Below are 24,292 nucleotides of genomic sequence, written 5' to 3'. Positions count from 1 at the left end.
CAGCAGAGTCGGTAGTTGGGCTGAGATATGTCATAGCTTTCTATACCGTTGATTTAAGTGTTGCAGTATTTAGACATCTCTATGTATTTATATTGGATCTTTGTTTCGCATTTCCACTGGTATTGATGGTTTCTCTAATGCTGCGACATGAATTCACACAGCTGCAATAATCAGTAATAACCCATACCACCTTCGGTTTCACCTTTCAGGAGTAAAAGATTCAGGAGTAGGCCTATTAGCTGATATATTACATTTTTTGGAATATTTGTTATTAACTCAAAACAATTTTCTTGAGATGTGAAAAAAATTTTAATTTATTTTTTTTACAATAACATAAATAAAGGTCACAAGTATTGGGTCTTGAACAAAAAGAGTATGTATATGTACATTATTTTGAGTTTCCAGCACATTGCATTTTAAGGCACATATATCGAATAAGGTGCCATGACATTTGATTTGGACAGAACATGAGACACTTCTTTCATCGCAGACACAGAAAAGGTATAATTATATACAACAAACCAATTCAAGTTGGACATAAGCAAACTTCCTGCTGTCATCAACACTTTATATAGGTAATATAGAACATTCAAATCATGGAAAGAAGTCATGGAATACAATTATTAAAAATAAATAGACATCCAGTGTTAAGGTCATTAGCATTATTATTATTATTATTATTAGTCATATCCCAGTTCCACAGACATCCCAATAAGAATGGTTGGATCTTATTTATATATATTTATTTTGTTCCATTTAAACATTTAGTTATGCCAGCAAATGGTTACCAATTCAGTTAGGAGCAACATATAACCTGTGGTCCTTCAACCCTTCTTATGGAATGTCTATTCTGTTTTTCACTCAGTCAGTTTGGCTTCCTCTGAGAGAAGCCATGCAGGTCGGCTGGCCAGAGAGAGAGAGAGGACGTGTCCGTCTACAACACTGACCCTCAGTAACTCTGGGCCACCGGCGTTGTCCACGAGGCCGTGAGGCGGGCGATGGAGCTCTCAAACTGAGCCTCGCCGCCTCCACCCACCTCGCCGAGCCCTGTGTCGTACATGGGCGAGGAAGAGGAAGGGGTCATAGAGGAAGAGCTCAGGCTGGTGTAGGAGACAGGGGAGCTGCGCAGGAACTGGGACGTCAGGCCCCCGGTCAAGGAGCCCGATGGAGGGCTGGCCGAGGTCAGAGGGGCCCCCGTCACTGACCACAGGCCAGGGTACTGACTGAGAAAAGGGACAGAACAAAGGAAATCTTTACAAATAGTTCCTAACTGTGGGACTAGCTAATTACCACTACAGTTAAGGTGGAGTGGGTACACAGATTTGGTAACTGATTTGCAATCCCTCTAAAGCCTTTAGGATGCACCAACAAACAGTCTAATCAAATATAACTTATGTTAAAGACAGGCAAGTCTTGCTCTCAAGATTGTTCTCTGTGTGTGTGTGTGTGTGTGTTTACCTGGGGCTGGTGGTGCCATTAGATGTGTGTGGCAGAGAGCCCATGCTACTGGGGCTAGGGATCTGTAAGGAAGACCAGCTCTCGGAGCCTGCTAGCCCGGCTGAGGAGTTGTCCATATAGGCGTCTGACAAAAACAATAGAAGACAAACAGGTGAAGATTGCATCATTGCATAAACACTCAATGCATGTTGTGTATTTGTAGCGTCAGTCTATCTCTAGGCTACCTACACTCTTAAAGCGAATGTGTTGAAAACAATACAACTTGTGTCCAGACACGTTTGTGTTGTTTCCAACACATTTGTTTCAAGAGTGTGATTTTCATTTACTATGATCTCAAATTACAAATCAGTCCTCTATTGAGACTTATTAGTCCGCCTCATATTAATAAAGACATCCTAACCGAAACAACAAGACCGACAATCTTCATTTCATGGTTGAACAATGCTTGATAATAATTCAAGAAACAGCTCACAGCAGAGGAAAGGCCAGACAGGCAGGAGAGTGAAAGTGTGGAAGTGTGTAAGACTGACTGTAACTGCACTTACTGGCATTGGGGCTGCGGTGAGGGTAATGTATCGGGTATGGGGAGGACCTATGACCCCTCAGAGAAGAGTATCTCTCACAGTAGGAGCCTGACGACAGGCTGTGGCCCCCACTGAACTGGGATGGGTTAGTGCTTGTGCACATGGAAGTACTGTTGGGCAGAAACCAGCTGCCAACTGCAAACGAGGAACATTGTAATTCATTAATTCATTCATTTGTTTGTTTGTTCATTTAGTTATTGAATCCTACTTTAAAGCTCAATGTGCTTCAAAGTAGGAGAAAGGGGCAACAGTAACCAAACTGAGAAGGAGACCAAACATTAATGTCTACTTACTCTGAGCATAACCAGATTGCTGAGTTCCAGTAGGATGATCGACTATGTCTTTATGATCACTCCTGTAAATGACATGGGCCTTGCAATGAGAAAATACAGTTCGCAAAATAGCTTAAGCACGTAGGCCTACATCTCAGTACCAAGAGAATGCAGCATCTGTTAAACTGGACTAATTTAAAACGACTTGTCTTTGTCGAACAGTTTACCTTTCTTTGGCGTCTAGGAATGCTTTGGCAAATGGGTTGTGTTTTATCTTCAGCGCTGTGATCTGAAAATAAAAAAAAGTTAGAGACTATAGCCTATTATTTCTATAATGATGTGGATATTCTGAGATGTAATTGAAAATGGTTACATTTTTGGCTAACCTCTTCATTTTGGTATGCAGTGACAGCAATAAATTGCGTCTCTGGGAAGGACTGACTGCTTATCATTTTTTGAACACCACCGACTTTCACGATGTGAATACGGGGCTCATATTTGTGCAGAGAGTTCAGCATTATCTGTAAAGATATATAATAATTTTATAACACCAACAACAACATAATTAACAGAAATAATGATAAGCTAATAAATAGTTTCTTTTTTCAGCACAAAAATATTTTTGACTGGCTGACTCTTACCTGTCCACCGCCATTCAATTTATTGGAGAGTTTCACTTTACTGAAAGAGACCGGGGCCTTCATCCAGTGCGCTCCAAAATTGGGTGAGTCCGGGTGAATGTAGACGCAACTGGGACTCTGTGGTTCGGGTTTACCGCCTGCAACCCATTCCCCATTTACGTACTTCCAACGATTATTGTCTGCAGCCACGAAGTCCAAAAGTACAGAGTACATGGCATTAGGGTCCAATCCAGCAATATTGACCCGTAGCACTGGGAACATCCGTCTTTGAATGGGGAAAAAAATCAAATAAATGGGCAATTCAAATTTAGACAGAGTTTTTTTTCCAGCACAAATAGGCTTAGGCTAGTTATCGGACATTGAATTTGTTTTCCAGAATTAAAAATTACGTCCCCAATTTCCTCCACGTTCTTTTTATGTGCCTTGTTCTATTGAAGACATGGGCTATAACAGGCAACACTACAGGTTATAACATTTCTTCTTTTTAAAAAGCCTGTTAACGATAACTTGTTCATGTTGAATCACCTACCTCCCCGTTTTCGTGACGATCATCTCATTGGTGAGCTCTTTAAACTTTGTCCAGAGTTCACAATCATCCAAAGTGAGTTTGATATCCCTTTCCGTAACATCCCCTTTCTCACTGCCCTTCTGAAATTCGTTCTCAACGGCAGTCAACAGATGTTCCAAACGTTGATCAGTAGCGGAGCTCATTTTTTCGTGGCTGTGTGGTGAGAAATAATCTGATTGACACCCGGCTAGGACCCTGGGCCTCCATAAGGTAACCTTAACAGAGGTGGGCGTACCTTAAAACTCAGAGGCCAATGTTAAGAAATGGGAGGGGCTTGCGTTAAGCCCCACCCATTTATCCAAAAGCTCACATGCATTTAAAAATTTGACCTCTGAATTTGATGCGGGCCTATAGGCAACATAGCCTTATATAGGCTAGGCTAAGCTTTTACATGTAGGCTAGCCTATTCAAATTGAACCACACATAGCCACAACAACAATAGCCTATAGGCCTGTTATTTAAAAAAAAAAAAAAAAAAACTATTTCACAAATCACTGAAGGAACATCAGATGTTCAATTTAACCAAAATAGTCATGGGAGTTGTGGCACGCTCATGTTTTTCTTCTTATGTTTTCCTTTTCTTTTTTTGAAATTGACGATGCCTCAGAAGGAAACATTAAGGATTTCCGATCATCTTGTTTAAAACTAAGTGGATAACCTCAAAGTCCAGTGCGTAAAGGGAGATTAAAGACGCCATGGTCACTGCGCTTATTTAGTGCTGTAGCCTTTGAACTTCCAGTGGCGATTGCTTTACCTTTGTGTCTGCCCGCTCTGGTGACAATAGTGAGGTGAGAAGGCAATTATAATCCTTAAAATCAGGAGATTGGGCACTTTTGCGCGGATACAGGCATCATCCTAATTGCGATTCTCATAAAAGACGCCACCTGGCTACTGTGATTCTAAATATTGAGTTTATAAATAGATTGGCTCTTTGACTAATGTATATTGCAATGCCAGGCTGAACTCAGGAGATACAACGCCCAGCGTAACTGGACTACATATACCCTACATTAGGCTATGTTACATTTTTATTCAGAATTTTCCTGGAAAAGTAATGGCATCATTCTCAGAGAATGTTTCCTTTACATTTTACTCCATTTAACTTCTGACTTGACATTAATGAAAGAACATATCTATCATCCCTTTCAATTGCTCAGAGTATCAAGATGTAGTAGACAATAGGCCCAGGTTAAAGTAGGGTTGTTATTTATGAATGAAACTGTTTTCATTTTTCTCTGCCATCTTTCTGGACAGAGGTATACAATAAGAATTATGACACACTCTTTACAGCCTTTAAACAGTGTGGTGAAGAATAGAATAGAATAGAAGAAGAATAGATCTTTATTGTCATTGTCACAGGTACAACACAATTTAAAGTGCTCTCCAGTCAGTGCATCATTCATTGGGTCTATATATATATATATAAAATATATATAAATACATTTTTAAAAATAATAAATAATTTAAGTGCTAGTGTTACCTAAAAAATAAATAGAAACATATAACATCATTAGCAGCATAGACACACACAGTCATACACACCCAGTAATTGCATAAAAAAGTATGAACACACAGTCATTGCAAAAAAACAGTATGAACATTCATCTGCAGGCATGCATACTATCTGTTATTCATTGTATTGATCCATTTAACATCTGAATCCATATTACACATTATTTTTTTGGGTGATTATTGCAGTTGGATAAAAAACTGTGTTTGAATCTATTTGTCCTTGCTTTAATTGATCTCTACCGTCAGACAGACAAATAAACACCAAACTAAAAATAATTGTAAAATTAACTATAAGGATGGGCCCATTGATATCTACCTAGCCTTTCAGTCAGTTTTGGTTTCAACTATCCTTTGATCTTTTGAAAACCTGAAAAGAACAGTATCACATTATTATTACAAAATGAAATTAATTAAGTTGTTTCCACCCATGAAACGTGACCGTGCACACATGTACCAATTCTCTAAATCCTGCCTTTCTCCTTCCTCTCTCAGAATCTCCTTCTTGCCATCAGTGGTAAGATACTCTGCACACTGTGGTCTCTGCAGCAGTGGCATACAAGCACCTGGGTGTGAAATATGACAGAGCCCTGGCAGTTCACAAAGAGCCAGTTATAAGATGTTACATATTTTCCAGAGGACAGGCTTGGTTGAAACAGGGTAAACAAAGGCCAGGACGAGTAGGCCAAGACGGAGCGAGAGCAAGGCATGAATCAGACTGGAGGATATAGGGAGGGATGCTCCATTAGATAGATAGTCACAAAACAAACAGGACTGATCCAGGACGCCTGGAGCGGATGGCGGGAGATGAGTAGGCCTAGGGAAAGGAAACATGACCTGGCAGACATGTGAGCGAGAGGGTGGATGACCGAGAGTTGGAGGTTGTTGACTGGTTTGATGCGGCCAGATGAATACTGGCATCATGCATGTCCACTTGGTGGCAGGTCTTAGTTTGGGACCGATACAATTGAAACCATCTTTTTTACGACAGTAATGGTTTACAGACATAGTGTATCCTTCATTTAGTCCAGGCAAAGGTATGGAGGTCCACGTACCCCTCTCTAAACACCCATGGAATAATGCTTATGAATGGGGCTCATTAACCTCTATTTTCTGATATGAAACCCATTATTATACTATGCAGTCTCTTGACTTGTTGCTTTTATAAGCCCAGGAGAGTTTTATATTTGTTTGTCCTGTTCAGACTTAAACAGGTGTTCACACTGTAACAGAAGTTGAGTTTTCACATGTTCATAGTTTTATTTAGGAAATTGTTAGTTGTGTTCAAATAATATTATAAACTGGCACATTAATTATGACCGTCAAAAACCTGGTTAAGGAGTAGCCTATATACCACTTTTAAATCACATTTTATAGTGGTATATCATTACACCATTTTCTCATTAGGTATACCAACTGAATCTTCACATGAAGAGTTTGGTTCCAAAACGCTATACATTTGTTCCATTCCATTTGTTAAAATATTAAGTCATGTTATTTAATTGTGTATTTCAGGTAATATCAATAAAATTGCAGTAAGAAAACAATTAAAAAAAGACACAGACACAGACACAGACACACACACACACACACACACACACACACACACACACACACACACACACACACACACACACACACACACACACACACGCACACACACAGACAGACAGAGACACTCACACCTACACACATGCACACTCTCCTTGTAGATAATTGCTGTCTTCAGTTCTCTCACAAATGTGTATTGGAGGCTCATTGGAAGTACTTCGTTCTCTCACATCACACTTCTATTTTGAATCCAGGAACTTTTAACTTTCCTTTTAAGGTTGTTTCAGCTTTAGGTGAGATGCAAAGTGTCCTCTTTGAGGGTCTTTAACATCTTCAAAGAGACAAAGACGAAATGTTAGCTTATTTAAGGAAACATTGATGTGTCCTTTTTGTATTGGCTTTCTAGTGTTTAAAGAAACCATAGCTACTAACAGATATCACGCTATGGTCAAATTGCTTTATATTTATTTAAAATTGCAATAAAATATGTTGAAATCAAAAGGCTGTACTTTTGTTGATTTTTAGTTATTAAACATATTTCTTTTCCCTCATCTTGAATCTGTGTTGCAGTTTATTGATCCAGAACCATTTAAATCTGGTATTGCATCAGTGCCCCATGAGGAAGATTCCCCTTATTTCTAAGAGTTTGGTTTTACTGGACTCAGCGGTAGGGTTTCTGTTCCTCTGGGATTTTGGGTGGATTTATGTGGATGAGGTCAGCACTCACCTGGGTGTGAAAAGGCTGAGTTATAGGGCCGGTTCCCAGCTCCCAGCTGAACAACCAAACTTGCCTCTCTCTAGGACACCTCAGCCCCACAAACAACGACACACAGCAGCACATCCTCACAAGGACCTCCTCATGCTGTTTCATGGAAATACTGCAAAAGGTTATTCCATCAAGAAGGGTCACACATTGATTTTTGAGATTCTCAGCTGGTGTGACCAGACCACCCTTGTGCAAATGAATTAAAATTAAATGTAAAGGAGACAGGGTCCGCCCTCACAAGACATGTTACACTTAAATGGGATTTTAAAGGGGAAAGGAATAAGTTCTTCCTCCATCCTCAGATGGCTGCAAACTTATTTCAAGTAATTGGCTCAAGAAGGGATACTGTGACCATCTGTACTCTTGTTTACTCTGTTGTCTACAGCAACAACTTCTCTGCAACAACCTTGTCCAACCATTGTTATTCCAAGTGCATACCTACCTAATAGATAAACATAATTATCACCTTACTTTTTTATTTATTTTAACAGTTTTAAACTGAGTTATGTTATCTTCTTTGGAGTGTTTTTTTTATCATGGTTTTACAACAAATACCATCTGTATTTTGTAAATCACTCATTGAGTGAGTGTGGATCAAAGCTGCAATGCAACACTAGTGAGTCTTGTGGTTCACCCACTGAACTTGGCTGGACTTGAGCGTCTGGGACGGTCGTCTGTGGGAGAGTGCTCTGTTTGACCGTGCTGGGGCACTAAGGTGGTTTGTGAGTCAGTAAAATCCAGGGAGCTAAATGGGTCTCACAGGAAACCGTTTGCGCTACGACAATCCACCTGCATGTGTGGCCATTGTCTCGGCTTCTCTCTGTCACTTCATTACCATTTCCATAAGAAAGGGCAGAGTGATAGCCCCCATTCACCATCACTCCACTCTCCCTTCATCTCACCACCGTACACTGTATTTATCTTTCCTTCCCCTTTCTCTCTCTCTCTCTCTCTCTCTCTCTCTCTCTCTCTCTTTCTCTCTCTCTCTCTCTCTCTCTCTCTCTCTCTCTCTCTCTCTCTCTGTGTCAGTCTCTCTCTCTTCCCCCACACTCACACCTACCCAAGATGTAATGTGCAATATTCTAGCATTTTGGCACATGATGGCCAGTTTATAGTGTTTTGGAGAGATGACCCATGATCAGCAGTTGCTTTTGTGCATAACTGTTTTCCTGTTTTTGTTGAAAGTGTAACTTTCTACTGTTTGCATTGTTAATGATGAAAAATAGCCAATCAACACATATCTGACATGGGTTATAACATAGCTTACTAATTACTAATTGTTCGTTCAAAATTCAAGTGTGGCGTCTTTGCTATAAAATCCTTGAAAATTGTTCTCTGATCAAAATAAAATAAATATATAAATAAATAAATCCATGAGCATGTTCATGAAGAGTGCAAGCTGGAGACATAGATAAAAGTCAAATATCTTAAACATTTACACATGAATATTTCCGCTCTCCATCTACCACTTGCAAACTACTGGCACACTTCTTGCATGCAATGTCACACATACTGTATTCAGCAGTTAACACTAACACACCTGCCCATTGTTAATGCCTTCAAAGAGTATCAAATGTACATTCACTCAAGACACCATATTCCATTTAATCTCTATGCACAATGTATTTTCTACAGGTATGTTGACATGATTTCTGGTAGACCTGATTCATTTACAAGATGTATCTTTCCAAGATATGGGGTTTATTGATTTATTCTTGTTAGGTATTCTCCTATTAATATATCATATTAATACACAATAAGGGTTTACTTCTAACTGCATGGCTCATTATTTTAATAAAGGTACAACCCTTGATCATTTTTGGTCAAATTCATATGGTCAGTTGGCATCCCATGCAAGTTCAAAAACTGCTATTTGTGGACAGTCCAGCTCTATAAATAGAAAATAAAGAAAATGTTACTGGCCATGGGGTATAATTTGGCTGTTGAGCCCGAAAATATCGGCAACCTTCCCTGCACTTGCCTTTAACAATTTCGGGCTGAAAAAAAAAAAGTCCAGTGGAGGGCACTATTGAACTACCTTTACACTAGCCAAAATCAGACATGGGATGAAATCCATAAATGCACAACATTCTGCGAGGAAATTGTGTTGGCTACAGAGGATTTTACATATGATGGCTAAAACATTACGGAACAAATTCACTTGTTTGTTTCCAACCAGCATTTGTAATATAGGCCTAAATCCCAATTAGAAAGATCAACATGGTTCCACTGATTGTCATTATGAGTCCATAATCAACACATAACACAAATGACCCTTGCTTCTAGAGATAGTTTCTGATTACACATAAATCAAAAGACTCATCCAAAGCAATTCATTATAATTTTATCCTACAGGCATTTCCACTAGGCCCTAACTAAAGAGAACTTAGGAAGTCATGGCAAGTGGGCAGACGTGCTTTAAGTGAGACGTGGACTCCCCCTACAGGCATGAAGATTTCCACGGATGTTTTGCTGGTCCATTTCTCAGGGTTGACACAAATAGGCTAATTGTGTATAGGCCTACACATCAGCTCATTAATGTTTGGGGAGTTGAGAATTCGATTACAATGTATCCAATCGGGTGAAGATGGATAGGCTATTCGTGTGAAAGCCTGTCTTATGCTGGGCTATGTCAATTATCTTATGATTCGGCCACAAATAACATAGCCTACATACAAATGAAGCTGCTTCGACTATATGTCTTGTGAAGGGGGTGGGTGGGTAGGGGGTAGCGTAGGCTATTTTATCAGTTTTATCACGATTAAATGCCATCTTTGTGTAGTCGTGTTATGTGTTTATGTGCACTAAAACACATGTTCAAATATTTACATTCGACGGATTGTTAAAAAAGTCTAAGGTAGGTCTCTAAGGGAAATATTTTACAGATAGTGCTTCTCAAATGAAACTTTGAGAACACCTCCTCATCCCAATCACAGTTGTACATCATAGCAGGGAGTTGGCAGGAACAGCAACGGCCCTCTCACACGCGGAGCAACACAGGAATGCATTGTACGTGTGAGGGAGAGATGACAGCTATGCAATATAGTGCACAATATGTTCCAGTTCAGAGACGTTTTCATGTCGTCTCCAAAACAGAATAATGTAAAAAACTATTTAAGTATATATAAACATTGTCACACGATTTCAGCACTAGTTTGTAGAATGTATGGTTGATTTGAGGAACTAATCACCTTCACACACTTATGTGAACTGTGGAAGGATCTGTTGAGTATGTGTGCTTCGCCTCTTAGCGCACTGGCCACAGTATAATCCAAAACAAGAAATGGATCAACTAGAACACTGGATTTATAATGTCCAAATATTAAATTATTTTGAAATGTCTTTATATTAGTAATATTGTAGACGAAATGAAAGCAATTCAATTACAAAAAAGGTTATGTTTAATGTTCGTTTGAACACAGCCATCAAAACGTAGGTAGCCTAACTAAGGTATAGAAGTATAGCCTACTAACTAACTAGGCCTACAGATAACACATTTTCCATAGATAGGCCTTATGCCTAAATGTGGAACAGTAGGCTACATTTAAAACTTATGTGGAATGAATAATCAATCGACGTGTTTCTGCATTTGTTATTTTTCAGTTGTTGTATACAATGTTATATTCTTATTCATTGTGTAGTCTATTTAAGTGTATTATTAGCTGTTTAAGATACAATATTAATTATTGTTAGTGGATGTTGTGTCATGTTTACAGTCTTTTGTTCTCTTGTATTCTTTGTCATCACAAGACACATTTGCTTAATAATATGGATGATGTGGATAGATCATTTTAGTCGCTTTCTTGAACATTGTAGGAAGAATTTCCGGGGTATGATGGTGAAACTCTACATTGCGGGTTAATTAGCCTTCAATTCTTTCATCCTTTTAGGCACCCAACAAAACAAAATAATTCAGTGGTTTTACTTATTTAATTCCACGTAATGTATGATGCCTGATCCACTCCCCTGAGCTCTTTTGATCCAGTCCAGAGATTAGGTCTCTCCTTCGGGTAAAAACAGAAGTCTGGCAGGCAGAGCAGAGCAGAGCATGCAATGTTAAATCTGCTTCTGCATAAGAGGCCTTGTGTGCAGCTCCCTCCCTACCCTTGCACACAGCTTTGCAGTTTCTCCCTCATCCTCCCTCTCTGATCACAGTTGAAGTAGCACAACAATTCTTCCCCCCTCATATTCTTTCCTCTATTTTACTCCATATTTTTGTTGTAGGGCGGATCATATACTTAAACTCAAGGACTTTTCAAGGCCTTATAGATCCCCTGAGAGGAGGAGCGACCGTTCGATCCTCTCAACTCTTTCTTTCAAGGGTCTTCTCTGCCCATATATCCTGCAACAGATGTCTACCAAGCCTCACATTTGTACCGCGCATCATTAGTTTCTTTCCCCCTCAATTCTTTACTTTTATATTTTTATTGAAAATTTAAGGTGTGGCTTTGAATCTGTCTTTTACAACATTTCTAGACATTAAAAGATAATACAATATATAAAGGCTAATACCTTCCTTACAGAAAGGTAAATCATTTTCTTTTGCTGTATATATTCAAAACAGTAATGGTGCTCTGTTCTCTGTTCATCAAAATGAATGGCTGATCATAGTCTTTGTGTTTCAGCACACTATACTCTGATGGATGACCCCCCCCCCCCTTTCTAAAGGCACTGAGAGAAAGGGAGATAGGGAAAGATAGACAGCGAACAAGCGGACATTCCAAAGTGGACTTAGTATTTCCTTTTAATAAAGTTCTTCGTGAGTATGCATTTCTTTGTCAGGAGGCATTAGAGTGTGAACGCAGTCTTGGGGCTCCCACATGTGCATGTTTTTAAGAGCATGCATGTGCATACATGAGTGTGTGTGTGTGTGTGTGTGTGAGTGTGTGTGAGGGAGGGAGAGAGAGAGAGAGAGAGAGAGAGAGAGAGAGAGAGAGAGAGAGAGAGTGCATGTGTACATGAGAATAGGCATTCTCCTGCTGTGAGAATAGTTTCCCAGAGTGGTACTTCCTTCCTCATCACACTCGGGAGCGTGGGCCACGCATGTGTCCCAGCTGCCCAGCAACCCCACTGCTGGAGGCCCAGTATCCCTGCGTCGCGTCTGGGCTCATTACCCTCTGCATTCCCATGTGGGGGTGTGTCTGGGAGAGAGGGATTGAATGGATGTGATTTAAGGGTGTGACTCCAGAGCGCCACTTCCTTAGGACGTCTCTTGTGTTTCTTGAGCGCATGTGTGTGTGTGTGTGTCTGTATGTGTGTATGGCCCTTTTGGCACATTCAACCTTATGATGGGGGTGTGTCTGTATGCACGTGGAAGAGAAGAAACGTTGAAATGGCTTTGTGTGTTTTGCACTATGAGTAAGGGGGCTCACATCTCTCTCTCTCTCACTCCCTCTCTCTCTCTCTCTCTCACGCACGCACGCACACACACACACACACACACACACACACACACACACACACACACACACACACACACACACACACACACACACACACACACACACACACACACACACACACACACACACACACACACACACACACACACACACACACACTTTTGAGACAGCTTTTGAGTTACTGAGCTGTCTGGCCTGAACAGTGGGTATTTTGGAATACTAAAAAACACTAAAGCTGATTTTATATTGAAAGTTTATATTTTCTTGTAAAACTTCCCTGAAGGCAGTTATGGGATGGAATTGAGATCATGTTTTGGTTTGCCTGACCTACACTAACTTAAGTCAGACCTTCTTCACGGCAACACAGCAAATGACCATATAAAAATATAGTTAAAAAGCAAACCACTTCCCCATGTCAGATTATTATATGTGCAGATTGTGCACGGCATTCATCTTTCACTGATCCTGAACAACATGCAACTTAACCTTTCCTGATGTGCACATCATAGTACACAAGCAATTCTAATTAACATACTGTACTTTCATAACATGATTTATATTAAATGATGATTTGATGATCATTTATATTAAATGATGATTTATATTAAAATGAGAATGTTATTAAGGCAATGGATGTCACACAGAAAAAAGGGGGGAAATGTAATGCATTCTCCTTCGGTCAGATCAGACTTAAGTCTGCAAAGTAGGAAGATGGACTATGCTGTTCTGATGTGACTTCTTAGAAATTATATCTATTATAGCCCTGGGTTGAAAGATTATTCCTGGAATGCATCTTTTAAGAAATACTGTCAAATTAGGAGGTGAAATTGACTGACTCATCATGTGGTCTGTCAGAAGAAAATAACTCCACAATGTCTCCTGAGAAAATAGCTATTATTCACATTTTTACATGTTCCTTTCCCATTGCTCATCTGATTCCCAGGTCAAGCTACACTCTATACTTCCCCATATAAGTCTTCCTTTTAACAAGAAATGCTGAAACATACCTAAATGATTGTGTGTTAAATGTATTTTCTATTATTGACTGAAGAGAACAGCTTTTCCCCCATTTGAAATGTACAATATGTTTAATAGTGGCACATGTAAAGTTTCAATTGTGTAAATTTACAGACAGATTCCTCATACAGTTAATCTAAAACAATGGCAGATTGAAGAGCTTTGAGGTAAGTATAAAATGGCTCTGCTGAAAAGGATTTGACTAAATAAAAAACCCTCATGCACAAAAAAATACAATGGCTAACAGTAACCAAAAACACTTGAGTCCAGCCTTTAAATAACCCCTAAACTATAAGTGTTTAATGTTATACAGGAATCTCTAGAGTGAACAGAGTGAGGTCTAGGCTGCCCAGCGTAGAACTGTGCTCAGAGCTGGCGGCTCTGCATTGCATTAAGGCTGCTGCGCTGCCTGCACGCCCATCCCCCACACTCAGAAACCAGAGTTGTGCTGCTTTTGAAACCAGCGAGGCTGCTGCCTGAGAGAGTCAGAGAGGGAGAGGGAGAGAGTGAGAGGGAGTGCGAGAGGGGGTGGGGAGAGACAGAGCCAGAGGGAGGGGGGCCACTGAAGGTGCCTTATTCTTCAGTTGTAAAATAATTCAGTCACCCTCTCGTATGCTTTCAAGTCTCCATATGTATATTTCATACACCAGCCTGCTTTGGGCATTTGTGGATTTTCAGCCATCAGACAGGGTTAAAGTGGGTTGTTTGGGCAAGAATAATGTATTCTACTGTGTAGCAGTTCGCTGGTTTATCTGATTTTCCTCTCTCCCCTCTATTTTTTTTTTTTCGTTTCACTTCCTGCTTGTACTGGCTCAGCCCACTAGCCCTCCCTTTTCTTTCACTCTCTCACTCTCCCATACCTCTCAGGCTGCTGTAGCCTAGCCTACCATGCTTTCCCTCTCACACTACAATCTTACTGCTGCTGGCAGCCTCCAAACCAACACTTATTTCAAGGCACATAGGCATTGTGATGTATTCCACAATACTGCTATTTAATTGGGCCACAAAGAAAAAGCAAATACATCTTAATGTTGAATAGGCCTACACCACAAGTATAACATTGTCCCATTAAAAAAGAAAATAGGCTACTATTTCATTTGTGACATGTTGAAATTAAGTCTACCATCTTAGACAAAAATAAACAAATCAATAGCCTAGTTAGACAAGAAGTGTGCTGCTAATTTTGGTCAAAAACTGCTCCCTCATCTGAACTGAAAAATACAGTTTATTCTCAGCTCTATGACACAACTATTTTGATTTCCATACACTACTACATTCATATTATAATATATTACTGTAATACACCAATGAAAGCAGCAATTTCACACGTTATTGTTACGCAATGTCAAGTCCCCCCACTAAGTCCGTTCCGTCGACTAACGAAAATCCAGTCCATGTTTTACGTGTCTCAATGTACCTCAGTAAAATGGCTGTATCTCGCTGAGCCTCGTGCTGATCTGATCCATTCCTCGGCTGTAGTCTAGTTCTGTAATAGAACCCCCCACAAATTTGTCGGTAAATTCATTTCTGGGATTTGAAATTACGTGACCAAGTGCTCTCAACACGGAACCTGAGTGGAAGCCGGATTCAGTCCGGTGCACGGGGTGGGAATGAGTCAGGACACGGATAAATTGTGGTAAACTATTGTATTTACATTCAATGTTTAGCGTTTGATTGTGACTGACTCGCCGAGAGGGAGAGGGGTATCATGGCCGCTCAGGTCGCCAGCGCTACCACTCTCAACACCAGCCCGCCCTCCGAACTGAAAAAACCGGATCGAGACCCAAAGGAGGAGTCGGTACCGGGAGAGAAGCAGCAGGAAAATAAGGAAGCGGGATTAGAGAGTGGATCTCCGGGCCGGGGGGAACTGCAGGACGGGGCCGATGTGGGAAATGCAGGGGGAGGAGGAGAGTCGGAGATGAAGAACGGTAACGGGAATCCGTCTCGGGTAAATAATAATCAGAATGATTCCGCGGGAGCCGACGGGAATAATCATCCCGGGATGGTACACCATCACGCATCCGCTTTTCCACCACCTTCATATGGTTACAGTCCGCACTACGGCCGGGCCCCTTTTCATCAACATGGCGGACAACAAAGCCCTGGCATGGCAGCTGCAGCGGGGCCAGCCGCGCTGTCGAGCAACTTGATGGACCCATATCAGCCCAACTCTCATGATCACAGCTTTCCCAATCACCAGTTCAACAACTACAGCCCATTCCCGAACCGAACCCCCTATCCCGGTCAAGGATACGCAATGAACTCCCCGCGAAACACTCAAGCTCAGGCGGCAGGGGGGCAGGCAGCCAAGCAACAGACAGCGGGAGGATCTGCTATGGCTGCATCATACAATAACCCGAGATATAACATGGGAAATCCGCAGCCCACTGCCACCCCAACTCTCAACCAACTTCTAACCTCCCCAAGCTCAACGAGGGGCTACCCAAACTACCCACCAAGCGATTATAACAACCAGGAAGGGGGTAATAAGGGACCAACAGATTTGGGCAGTAGCGGCCAGTATGGTGGGGGCCATCCGGGTTGGCAACAAAGGACACATCACCCGCCACCCATGAGCCCGGGAAGTACAGGGCAACCACTGGGTAGAAACCAGGTAAACTTTAATTTTCAGTACATTTTTCTCGAGCTTATTTTTCGTTGGTTTGGTCCTAATGTAGTGCATAACGTAATGGCCTAGGCATTGTCTATCTAAGACGCTCTAAAATGGCTGCCTCCCTGTTTTTTTTAATACACCACCTCATTTAACAGTATTTATTTCACAAGAATAACGTTCCTTCCCAATGACGAAGTTGCATATAATATTGGTGCTTTGTTAAACGTATATCAACGATTAGTTTTGAGTGAATGAAAGTCGCCATAAGGACATTAAACGTCAGATAAGGCGTATTTAGCCAACTTGTTTTTCACGAAGGCGGCTTAAATACAATTAAATTGTTATTCACTACATATACACAGTTGGGGATATGTTTGTCTCCGTGTCTATCAACTGAAACACTAGCTTACTGATGAAAATATGGTTTGTGGAAAGTTTAAAGGTGTTTGTTAAAACGGTGCTTAAACTCTAAGCTAACCTGGGTGCTCATTTGCAAGGCCTGAAAACCTTAGCGTGCTAGCTTTCCTTGCTAACTGTCTCGATCACGAGACATTTGTATGGTTGACCAGAAAGGTCTACAAAATATGTGTAGACGTCGCAGTTTCTTGTCTGGTAGCAACCTATTTGTACAGAAAGAGAAACGATTAAACGGCGGATAACAGGTTTCTACGACTTCATTTGGCACGCGTCAAAGCGTTAAACAGCTTGTAAACATTAGGCAAGTGATTTCAGTAAGTGCAGATTGGTTTGCTCTGGGATTTGAATTGTGGAGGTAAAATCCTTCTGTCAAAGCCAGGAGACAGTTGGTCTTGGGTTGACATGCTAGCTGTGATCTGATTGGTTCCCCATCCTGTGCTCTTAGCCATTTATAATTGCATATGATGTAACGCAGTAACAATTCCTGATTAGTGCCTTTATATACTCCTGACACATATGAAGGGTGACTGCGTTCCCCCTTCTTTTTACCATTTCATGATGCTGATAGATTTTATGACCTTATGTCCATTAGTCAGTCTCCCCTAACATGCTTAAATGGCAACTGATTGCTAAAGAATAGCAGACCCCCCCCCCCCCCCCCAAGGAAAGAGAAAACATTGTGTAATTTTATACCAAACACTGTAGAAGGCTTCATTTTGGCCCTAATGTTTTGACACACGCTGATTATTTCACATACCTTTTCAAGGATGCATACCTGTGCAATAGGTATGCAGAAACAAATTAGCCAAACATGTATGCCATAATTGACATTTACATGGGCAAGCTGCTGTTCCTTATTTGAGTACCTGCAAGGGTGGTAACATTTTCAGAAAGGATTGTGGTGGAACTGATAAGTCAACAGTGCACTGCTTCAGATTATGATTTCATAGTATTCAGTTTTGCAGTGAACTTTCACTTTGGCTAGATTCCGTCTTCTTATTCCTGTCTTATACACTTAGCCTTAAATAGGTCTACATTCAAAGTCTAGCCTAGTGTTTCAAATAACGTATGTCGTTACAAAAGTATGAAACATGCAGATGTGTTTTGGCTGCTGTGGCTTAGTTGGTACACTGCTTGTATCATGCCTGATTTCTTGAAGTGTGTGTGTGTGTTAAGTGTGTTTTTGAGATAATTCTGTGTGCTTGCAGGTCATGCTGTAATTTTCATATCTAGGTTGACCAGATACAGAAGAATATTTTGTGTTTGTGTCAACATAGAGAACTTTTATGTTATGAATAAAGTAACATAATGTTATGGACTAAGTAGCAGATTTAGTTGAAAGTTTCAAAAGCTTTTTTCCCTCCTTCTTGTATAGTAGATGCATATGATAAAAAAAAATGTTAATAAAATATGAACTATCAGTGATCCAGTCATCTTTACACACATGATTATTTTTTTAGGGCACTGGTCCTAGGTGGAACTGAAAAAATGTCCATACATGCTCCTTGATGAGGCTAGTTGTGAATGTGACAAGTCTCATGCCAGTCTCTTAAGTAATGTTATGAACACCACTCTTAATTATGCTCCAGAAATGTAGCTTCTTGTTACAAGAAATGTGTAGTCATCCTAGTAGCTGGTTGAACTGAAGTGCAGACGACAGAAATGGTTGATGTGGAAGAAAGTTGTGTGGAAGAACATCTTGCCATCTGCATTAGTCAACAAAACAGAAATGGAAATTAAATGAAGTAAACACCAGAGACAACAGAGAGTTGAGCGAGAATATGTCATGTAATTAAGCACGCAAGTGAAGTACACTGTATTTTACATAATGCTGCGTATCACAGGCGGGATGTTTGGGTCCAGAGCAGAGAACAGTCCCAGTTTAGTCAGGTGAGTTTGTGTGTGCACATGTGTGCCTGTCTGTTGGGCTATGGTCCCCAGTTACAATCTGTTAGGTATAGCTTAGTTGGCCTGCACACACTAGAAGGACTCAGAGACTAGGCTAACTCAGCATTTTAAAGAAAGTAAACATGTGTATTAAAGCGCTCAGCTATTGGGTCTATTACCTGCTCCCACTCTCCCAGTACCATGTTCTGGATCATGCACCCCAAATGTTTGTTGAAATGTAAACATCTACCTTTCCTACAACTGCTGCTTTCTGGTAGAACATGTGGCTACAGGTGTGTCCTGATCACAAATTGAGTGGCAGGGTGGTTACCTTGTTGGTGTTTGATATAGTACTTCTAGGTTATTACCTTTTAGTTTTGTGTGCAAATTCAGATTGCACTGTAACTGTAATCGCCACTTTTAATGCAGTGTCTCTCGCTAGGTCATGGATGTTGTAAAGAAAATATATGAAACCACTAGTTTGATTCTCAAATTGCTATCTTGTAGATTTTCAGATGGTATACATTGTGAATATTTATATAGGGGTTTCAGGCACAACTACAAACTTTTGGAAATTAAAACTGCCAAAAATCCATTGTATCTGATGGTATGTTACTTGTATATTAGGCCTACTTCAATTGTAAAAGAAAGGACTTTGGCTATATTGTAAAGTAGGTTAAATAAATTGCATTATGGAAGGTTAAAACGACACACACAGGTAAACATTATACACACATGTGGCTTTGAATGGGTTTACAGACTACAGAGAGGTCTGTGAAATTTTAGATTTTAGTCATATGCATGTTATCTGCAACTTGGAACAGACCATACTGTGGAAATTATGATTTATTCAGGTTTTATGTATTGACTCTGTTATGCACTTGTGAGTTGGGCCCATAAACAGAAGGCTCTACAATTTCAGAGTCCGCAGAAATCCCAGGGCATCTTGTTAAATTTTCTCTGTGCTCCATGCTGGTCTCAAATGTTTTCCATTGAGCTGGCCTTCTGATTGTGGAAGTAAGATCTGCATCCTGTTGCAACACAGGCTAACCTTTTTTCCCAGGTAACAGCAGCTGTTGAGATCTCAGAGTTCTCTGGTGAGCCTTCACATAGAAACTCACATTTTCAAAATGAATTTGGTTGTAACAGTTCAGCTCTCTTGGTCTGGAAGACCATTCTTCGGCCTTTGGGTTGGAATACCCTTTAGTGTTTAATATTGAGATCAAAGGAGAATGTGTGTCTAGTCTGCTTGGTTGCTGTGTGTGTGTGTCCTGCATGTCAGAGCCCTCCTATAAGATCGTGTTTTCTGGGAAGGTGAGGTCCCAGCCCACCAGAGGGCCAGATGGCGGCTGACAGAAGAGACCTGTCCTTGGGGTGCTTGTCCTCACCGCTCCCTCCACTTCCACCGGTTCCCTAGCACTCGTGTTCTTGACGGGCTGTCTGAACCAGAGCCTTTTTCTAGTGTGAAAAGAACCCTTTAGTAATCAACAAAAAGAGCAGGGTCCTCACAGTCCAGCCTGGAAGCTTTTTACCACACACTGAAGGCACTGCAGGTTCCAGACTAGTGATTGTCTTAATCTTCTCAAGGCACCCTGGTTTCCTTTCGAGTTGCATAGAAAGCAAAGAAAACTGACACTTGTGACCTGTATGGTTTTGCAAATAGGTCTGCTAAAAGATTGTGCTCATAGATGCACAAGGTACAGTGAAGCTTGATGAGGCAGGACCTCAAATCAGCCAATTTAGCCTGCTCACATGTTTGTGTTGCGTTACAGGTGGATCTTACTACATGCTGCACAAAGTCAAAAATGTCCCGTTCATTTTGGCAATTAGATATTTGTGAGGCTGCAATAGTCGCTCTAAGCCCCTAACAGCACGATTTAATGTTTGTAGTTAGCATCAGTGTAGAAAACAATGTTGCCAATTATTGTGTCGTCTTAGTTGGTATTTTCTTAAAGCTGCAGTTGTCAAGGGCTTGTGGACAATGAGGACTGTAGCTTGACCAGCTCCTTTGCATTGTTCATAGCTTCTGTACCTGTTTGAGTTTTGCACAACAGTACAGCCATACAATCTTCCTTGGGCGTCACGTTGATTTGGCTGAGATGAGCTGAGACGGCTTTCACCTTGGACTTGGTGTGCTCCATATCGGAACTCACTGAATACTGTATAACAGCTACAGCTTGATAATGGATATGTAAACTGAAGTGGTATTTTATTTGTGCATATTTATCAGTTAACAGGAGTTTGAGTGTGATCTGTTTTGGGTTTGATGGGTAGATCGCATGCATGTGTGTGTGTGTTAGAATTAGCCTGTTACATTTGTATACTAGTAGTTACAAGGTCTGTGTGTGTGTGTGTGTGTGTGTGTACAGGCAATATTGCAGTGCTGATATTTCAATTCAGGAATGCTTTGTGCTTCTATAGGGAAAGCAAGTGACCTGGAAACATTGGTAGCAACTAGGAGGTTTTGAAAGGTGACAGTTGTACACTGTAAGAAGGTGGGTGACAGGATTTGGAGTCCTTACGTAGTTGTAGTTAGTAAGTGAAAATGTGTAGGCCTATGGAACACATTTGTTCAGTGTATGCTATTAGTGAGAGAGGCTATAGATAGATAGAGATAGAGAGAGGCTGGTGTAGATGGATATGTACAAGCACACAATCGGACAGTGTGTCTGTTTGGCTGATGAGTCCAGAGCAGCAGCTCACCACATCAGGTCCACCGCTACCAGACTACCTCCCTCCCACCCACATCCACCCCTTCCACGTCCCCAGCCGCCCCCACGGCCAATCAGATGCCGATGCCGGCGGCATCTCCCCTGCCAACAGATCCTTCACTTTATCTTATGCAGATTAGCCATGTGCCTGCCCTTATTTATTTCATTTCATTATGTGCAAGTTGCCAAATGTCACGGAAGGCTCGTTCTCACCCCCCCCCCCTTCCTCCCCTCCAGGCCTCTCTGCACGCATTCCAAAGAAAACAACAAAAAAGGGATTTGACTTCTCGCTCACACACACACACATTTGTCCTCTCTGCCTCTTTTATTCATTCTTTCTTTCCCCTCCTTCAATCATCCCACTTCCCCTCTACAGACGGATCTGTTCTTCTCCCACATGGTTTAGGCTATATATTTAGAGCTGGGATTAAATACGTACATTTGAAGTGATCATAGTGAGAATTCAATTTGATTGGGCCCATTTAATTCGATAGCTCATTCTCCTCTTGGCTGTGATATGTCAAGTACAGTATAGCGCTGAGCCAGATTTTTTACTTTTTAACCAGCCAGTTTGTTCACTGTTGGCAACTTCATGTTAAATGGCACTTTCGTTTTTCCGTAGCGTTCCATTTAGGTGCGTGTTAGGGCCTGGTGATCGGGTAGCAATGGAAACAAACCAGTCTCTAAGGAAGGTCTATCTGAGGACCTCCATATCTCCCCTCTTGGATATGGAGAAAATGGAACATTACCTACATAACCAGCCATCTGTAGAACTGAGCAGAGAATCAGGTGTGTGTGTGTGTGTTGTGTGTGTGTGTGTGTTCTACCTTTGATTGGACTCTTTCCATGCACAGGGGGCCAAGGTTCTAAAAATAGCCGACTACCCATGGTACACACACACCAAGTCTGCATAATTATGGCAATAATCATAATCACGATTGCGTTGGTCAATAGTGAGGCCTTGATTTAAAAAAAGAAAGAACATAACCAATAAACTTTAAAAATACCGGTAACTGACTACTCAGTTGGGATTGTTTTCAGCTGCGTGCCTGTGGTGCTTGTGATTAATTTTACTTCATTATTCCTGTTTTATATGATTTAAATCCTCTTTAGTGAAGTTGGGTACTATCCATTTAGCTTTTTGTGTTTGTGTTGAAAAGAGAAGCTGCCTACTGGATAGTAGGACCGTGCTTTTGATATTGATATATCGTATTGCCACTGCCGGCAAATATCGATATTTTTTAGGCATTAAGCTGTGCAAAAATGTCTATACAACTGACTATTTCAGTATTTTTTTATTACAGTAGTTTCTTGTGTATTATCCGCATTGTATATATATAAGCCGCAGGACAGTGTCTTATGCAAGTTAAAAGAAACGAAACCATATTAATACCATATTAACTGGCCCTGTGTATTAACCTCATAGCTGAAGAAATTGTGCAAAACCAATGTAAAAACCGCGGCTAATAGTTGGGAAATTATGGTATTTGTCTGCTAAATTATCAGTATAATGTGATCTACATATTATACTGCCCAGGTGGTACACAGCAAATTGCGTTTCCAGCTCTATTATTATATTTTCAGTAAAAAGTAGTGCAATATATTGCAATATTTATTGTATTGTATTGTATTGCAATATATTGTAATGTATCATATGTAAGGGTGGTCTGTTCACAGAAATTAATGCACGGTCGAGGTTGTAAAACATTAATTTCTGTGAACAGACCACCGTGGAGTCCATTATCCCGCTTATTCCGCTGTTGCCACTTGCGTTGTGTTCATTTCCTGTTGCAAATTAAACATTTTAATGGCTAAAACTGTCTTGTTTGTAGAACTAATTTCTTCCGACACATATCGACTAATTTCTCAACTTGCAGGACAAACTGCCGTTACTAGTACTAGGCCAGTCGTGAGTTCTATCTCTCCCGTTGTCAAGCGGGCGTATCCCAAGATTCTGATGAACTTTAGCTTTGAAACATCGCTATTTTACCTAGCCTGCTGTCATCCATCTAGGTAAAAGCCACCTCCGTCATATGCTACAATGTTGCTATGTTCTGAACATCTGCATTTTACAGCTCGGATGCAACGTGACCGCTCATTTAAACTTCACAACGAGTTTGGCGAATTAATATACAAGTGTGATACGGCCAAAAAAATGTATCTACTTCATAGGTGTGCAAATACAGTGTTTCCCATACATTGACTTATTTGTGGCGGCCCACAACAATATCAACATTGACCACCACACAGTGATTTTCCAGGTTGTACTATATTGTGCTTAAATCTGGTTAGCATCATAACCACGCTGTGCTAATTTGTTAAAAACTGTTGTATTCAAGTTAATTCTGCAAACCAACCACCACAAATGGAATTCAATTCTGTGGGAAACACTGAAATAACATACGGTTAACGGTCGTTCTAAATTACGTAGGACAATGGGAAATTCAACCAAGCAGTGAAATAAGGTATCGTATCGACTCGTGACCCAGGTATCGTGATGCGTATCGTATTGGGAGGTCCATGCCAATACACAGCCCTATTCAATAGTGCTATGTCACTATCCAGTAGGGCTGTGTATTAGCTAACTTAGTCTGGCGGCAGGATGATTGGGTTTGTTTAAGATACTGTTATGCCTTTTGTAAATATCTTGGATAAAGATTTAGATTATTATTTAGAAGATAAAGATTTCCTGTATTTGTAGTAGCTGATCAGTGTGATGGAAAATGTCCCTCAAGTGTTAAGAGTTTTTGCGCCATGTTGACTCTGAAACCCTGAAATCATTGAAGTGGGAGTTGGGGTGAAATATTAATATATTTTAAATTGAAATCAACGAATGCATTTAGTAAATAGTGAAGCTGGCTATTAATTGTGCCTCTCACAACTCTGGTTATTTAA

General features: G+C 40.7%; 2 protein-coding genes across 4 annotated transcripts in view; one reads left to right on the top strand and one right to left on the bottom strand.

Annotated features, from left to right (window-relative positions):
- Window positions 1-913: 913 nt before the first annotated feature.
- Window positions 914-3,666, bottom strand: LOC143118427 (T-box transcription factor T-A-like). Its single transcript, XM_076279485.1, has 8 exons — window positions 3,485-3,666; window positions 2,956-3,220; window positions 2,701-2,835; window positions 2,542-2,603; window positions 2,336-2,397; window positions 2,004-2,177; window positions 1,459-1,582; window positions 914-1,223 (listed from the first exon to the last, which is right to left on the bottom strand). The coding sequence occupies exons 1-8, from the start codon at window positions 3,664-3,666 to the stop codon at window positions 950-952; spliced, it is 1,278 nt and encodes a 425-aa protein (XP_076135600.1). The 3' UTR covers window positions 914-949.
- An 11,561-nt stretch (window positions 3,667-15,227) lies between these two features.
- Window positions 15,228-24,292, top strand: part of arid1aa (AT-rich interaction domain 1Aa) — a 37,597-nt gene continuing 28,532 nt past the window's right edge. For all 3 annotated transcript variants that reach the window (XM_076280556.1, XM_076280557.1, XM_076280555.1), the window contains exon 1: window positions 15,228-16,382. In XM_076280556.1, the coding sequence (XP_076136671.1) occupies window positions 15,477-16,382 (906 nt within the window). In that variant the 5' untranslated portion in view covers window positions 15,228-15,476. The remainder of the gene's footprint in view (window positions 16,383-24,292) is intronic.

This window comes from Alosa pseudoharengus, unplaced genomic scaffold (assembly GCF_046254945.1).
Source record: "Alosa pseudoharengus isolate Yale_2024_CS ecotype anadromous, Long Island Sound unplaced genomic scaffold, YU_APseudo_1.1 YU_APseudo_1.1_scf_12, whole genome shotgun sequence".
NCBI classification, from domain to species: domain Eukaryota; kingdom Metazoa; phylum Chordata; class Actinopteri; order Clupeiformes; family Clupeidae; genus Alosa; species Alosa pseudoharengus.
The sequence above is the reverse complement of the archived record's forward strand: the minus strand, read 5'-3'. Positions and strand labels throughout refer to the sequence as shown.

Bases quoted from the DNA above. Each gene is read 5' to 3' on its own strand.
- LOC143118427 (XM_076279485.1), bottom strand. From the start codon at position 3,666: ATGAGCTCCGCTACTGATCAACGTTTGGAACATCTGTTGACTGCCGTT. The intron at 3,221-3,484 runs GTAGGTGATTCA...CCCCATTCAAAG, and splicing joins ATCGTCACGAAAACGGGGAG to ACGGATGTTCCCAGTGCTAC. The intron at 2,398-2,541 runs GTAAACTGTTCG...TGTCATTTACAG, and splicing joins TTCCTAGACGCCAAAGAAAG to GAGTGATCATAAAGACATAG.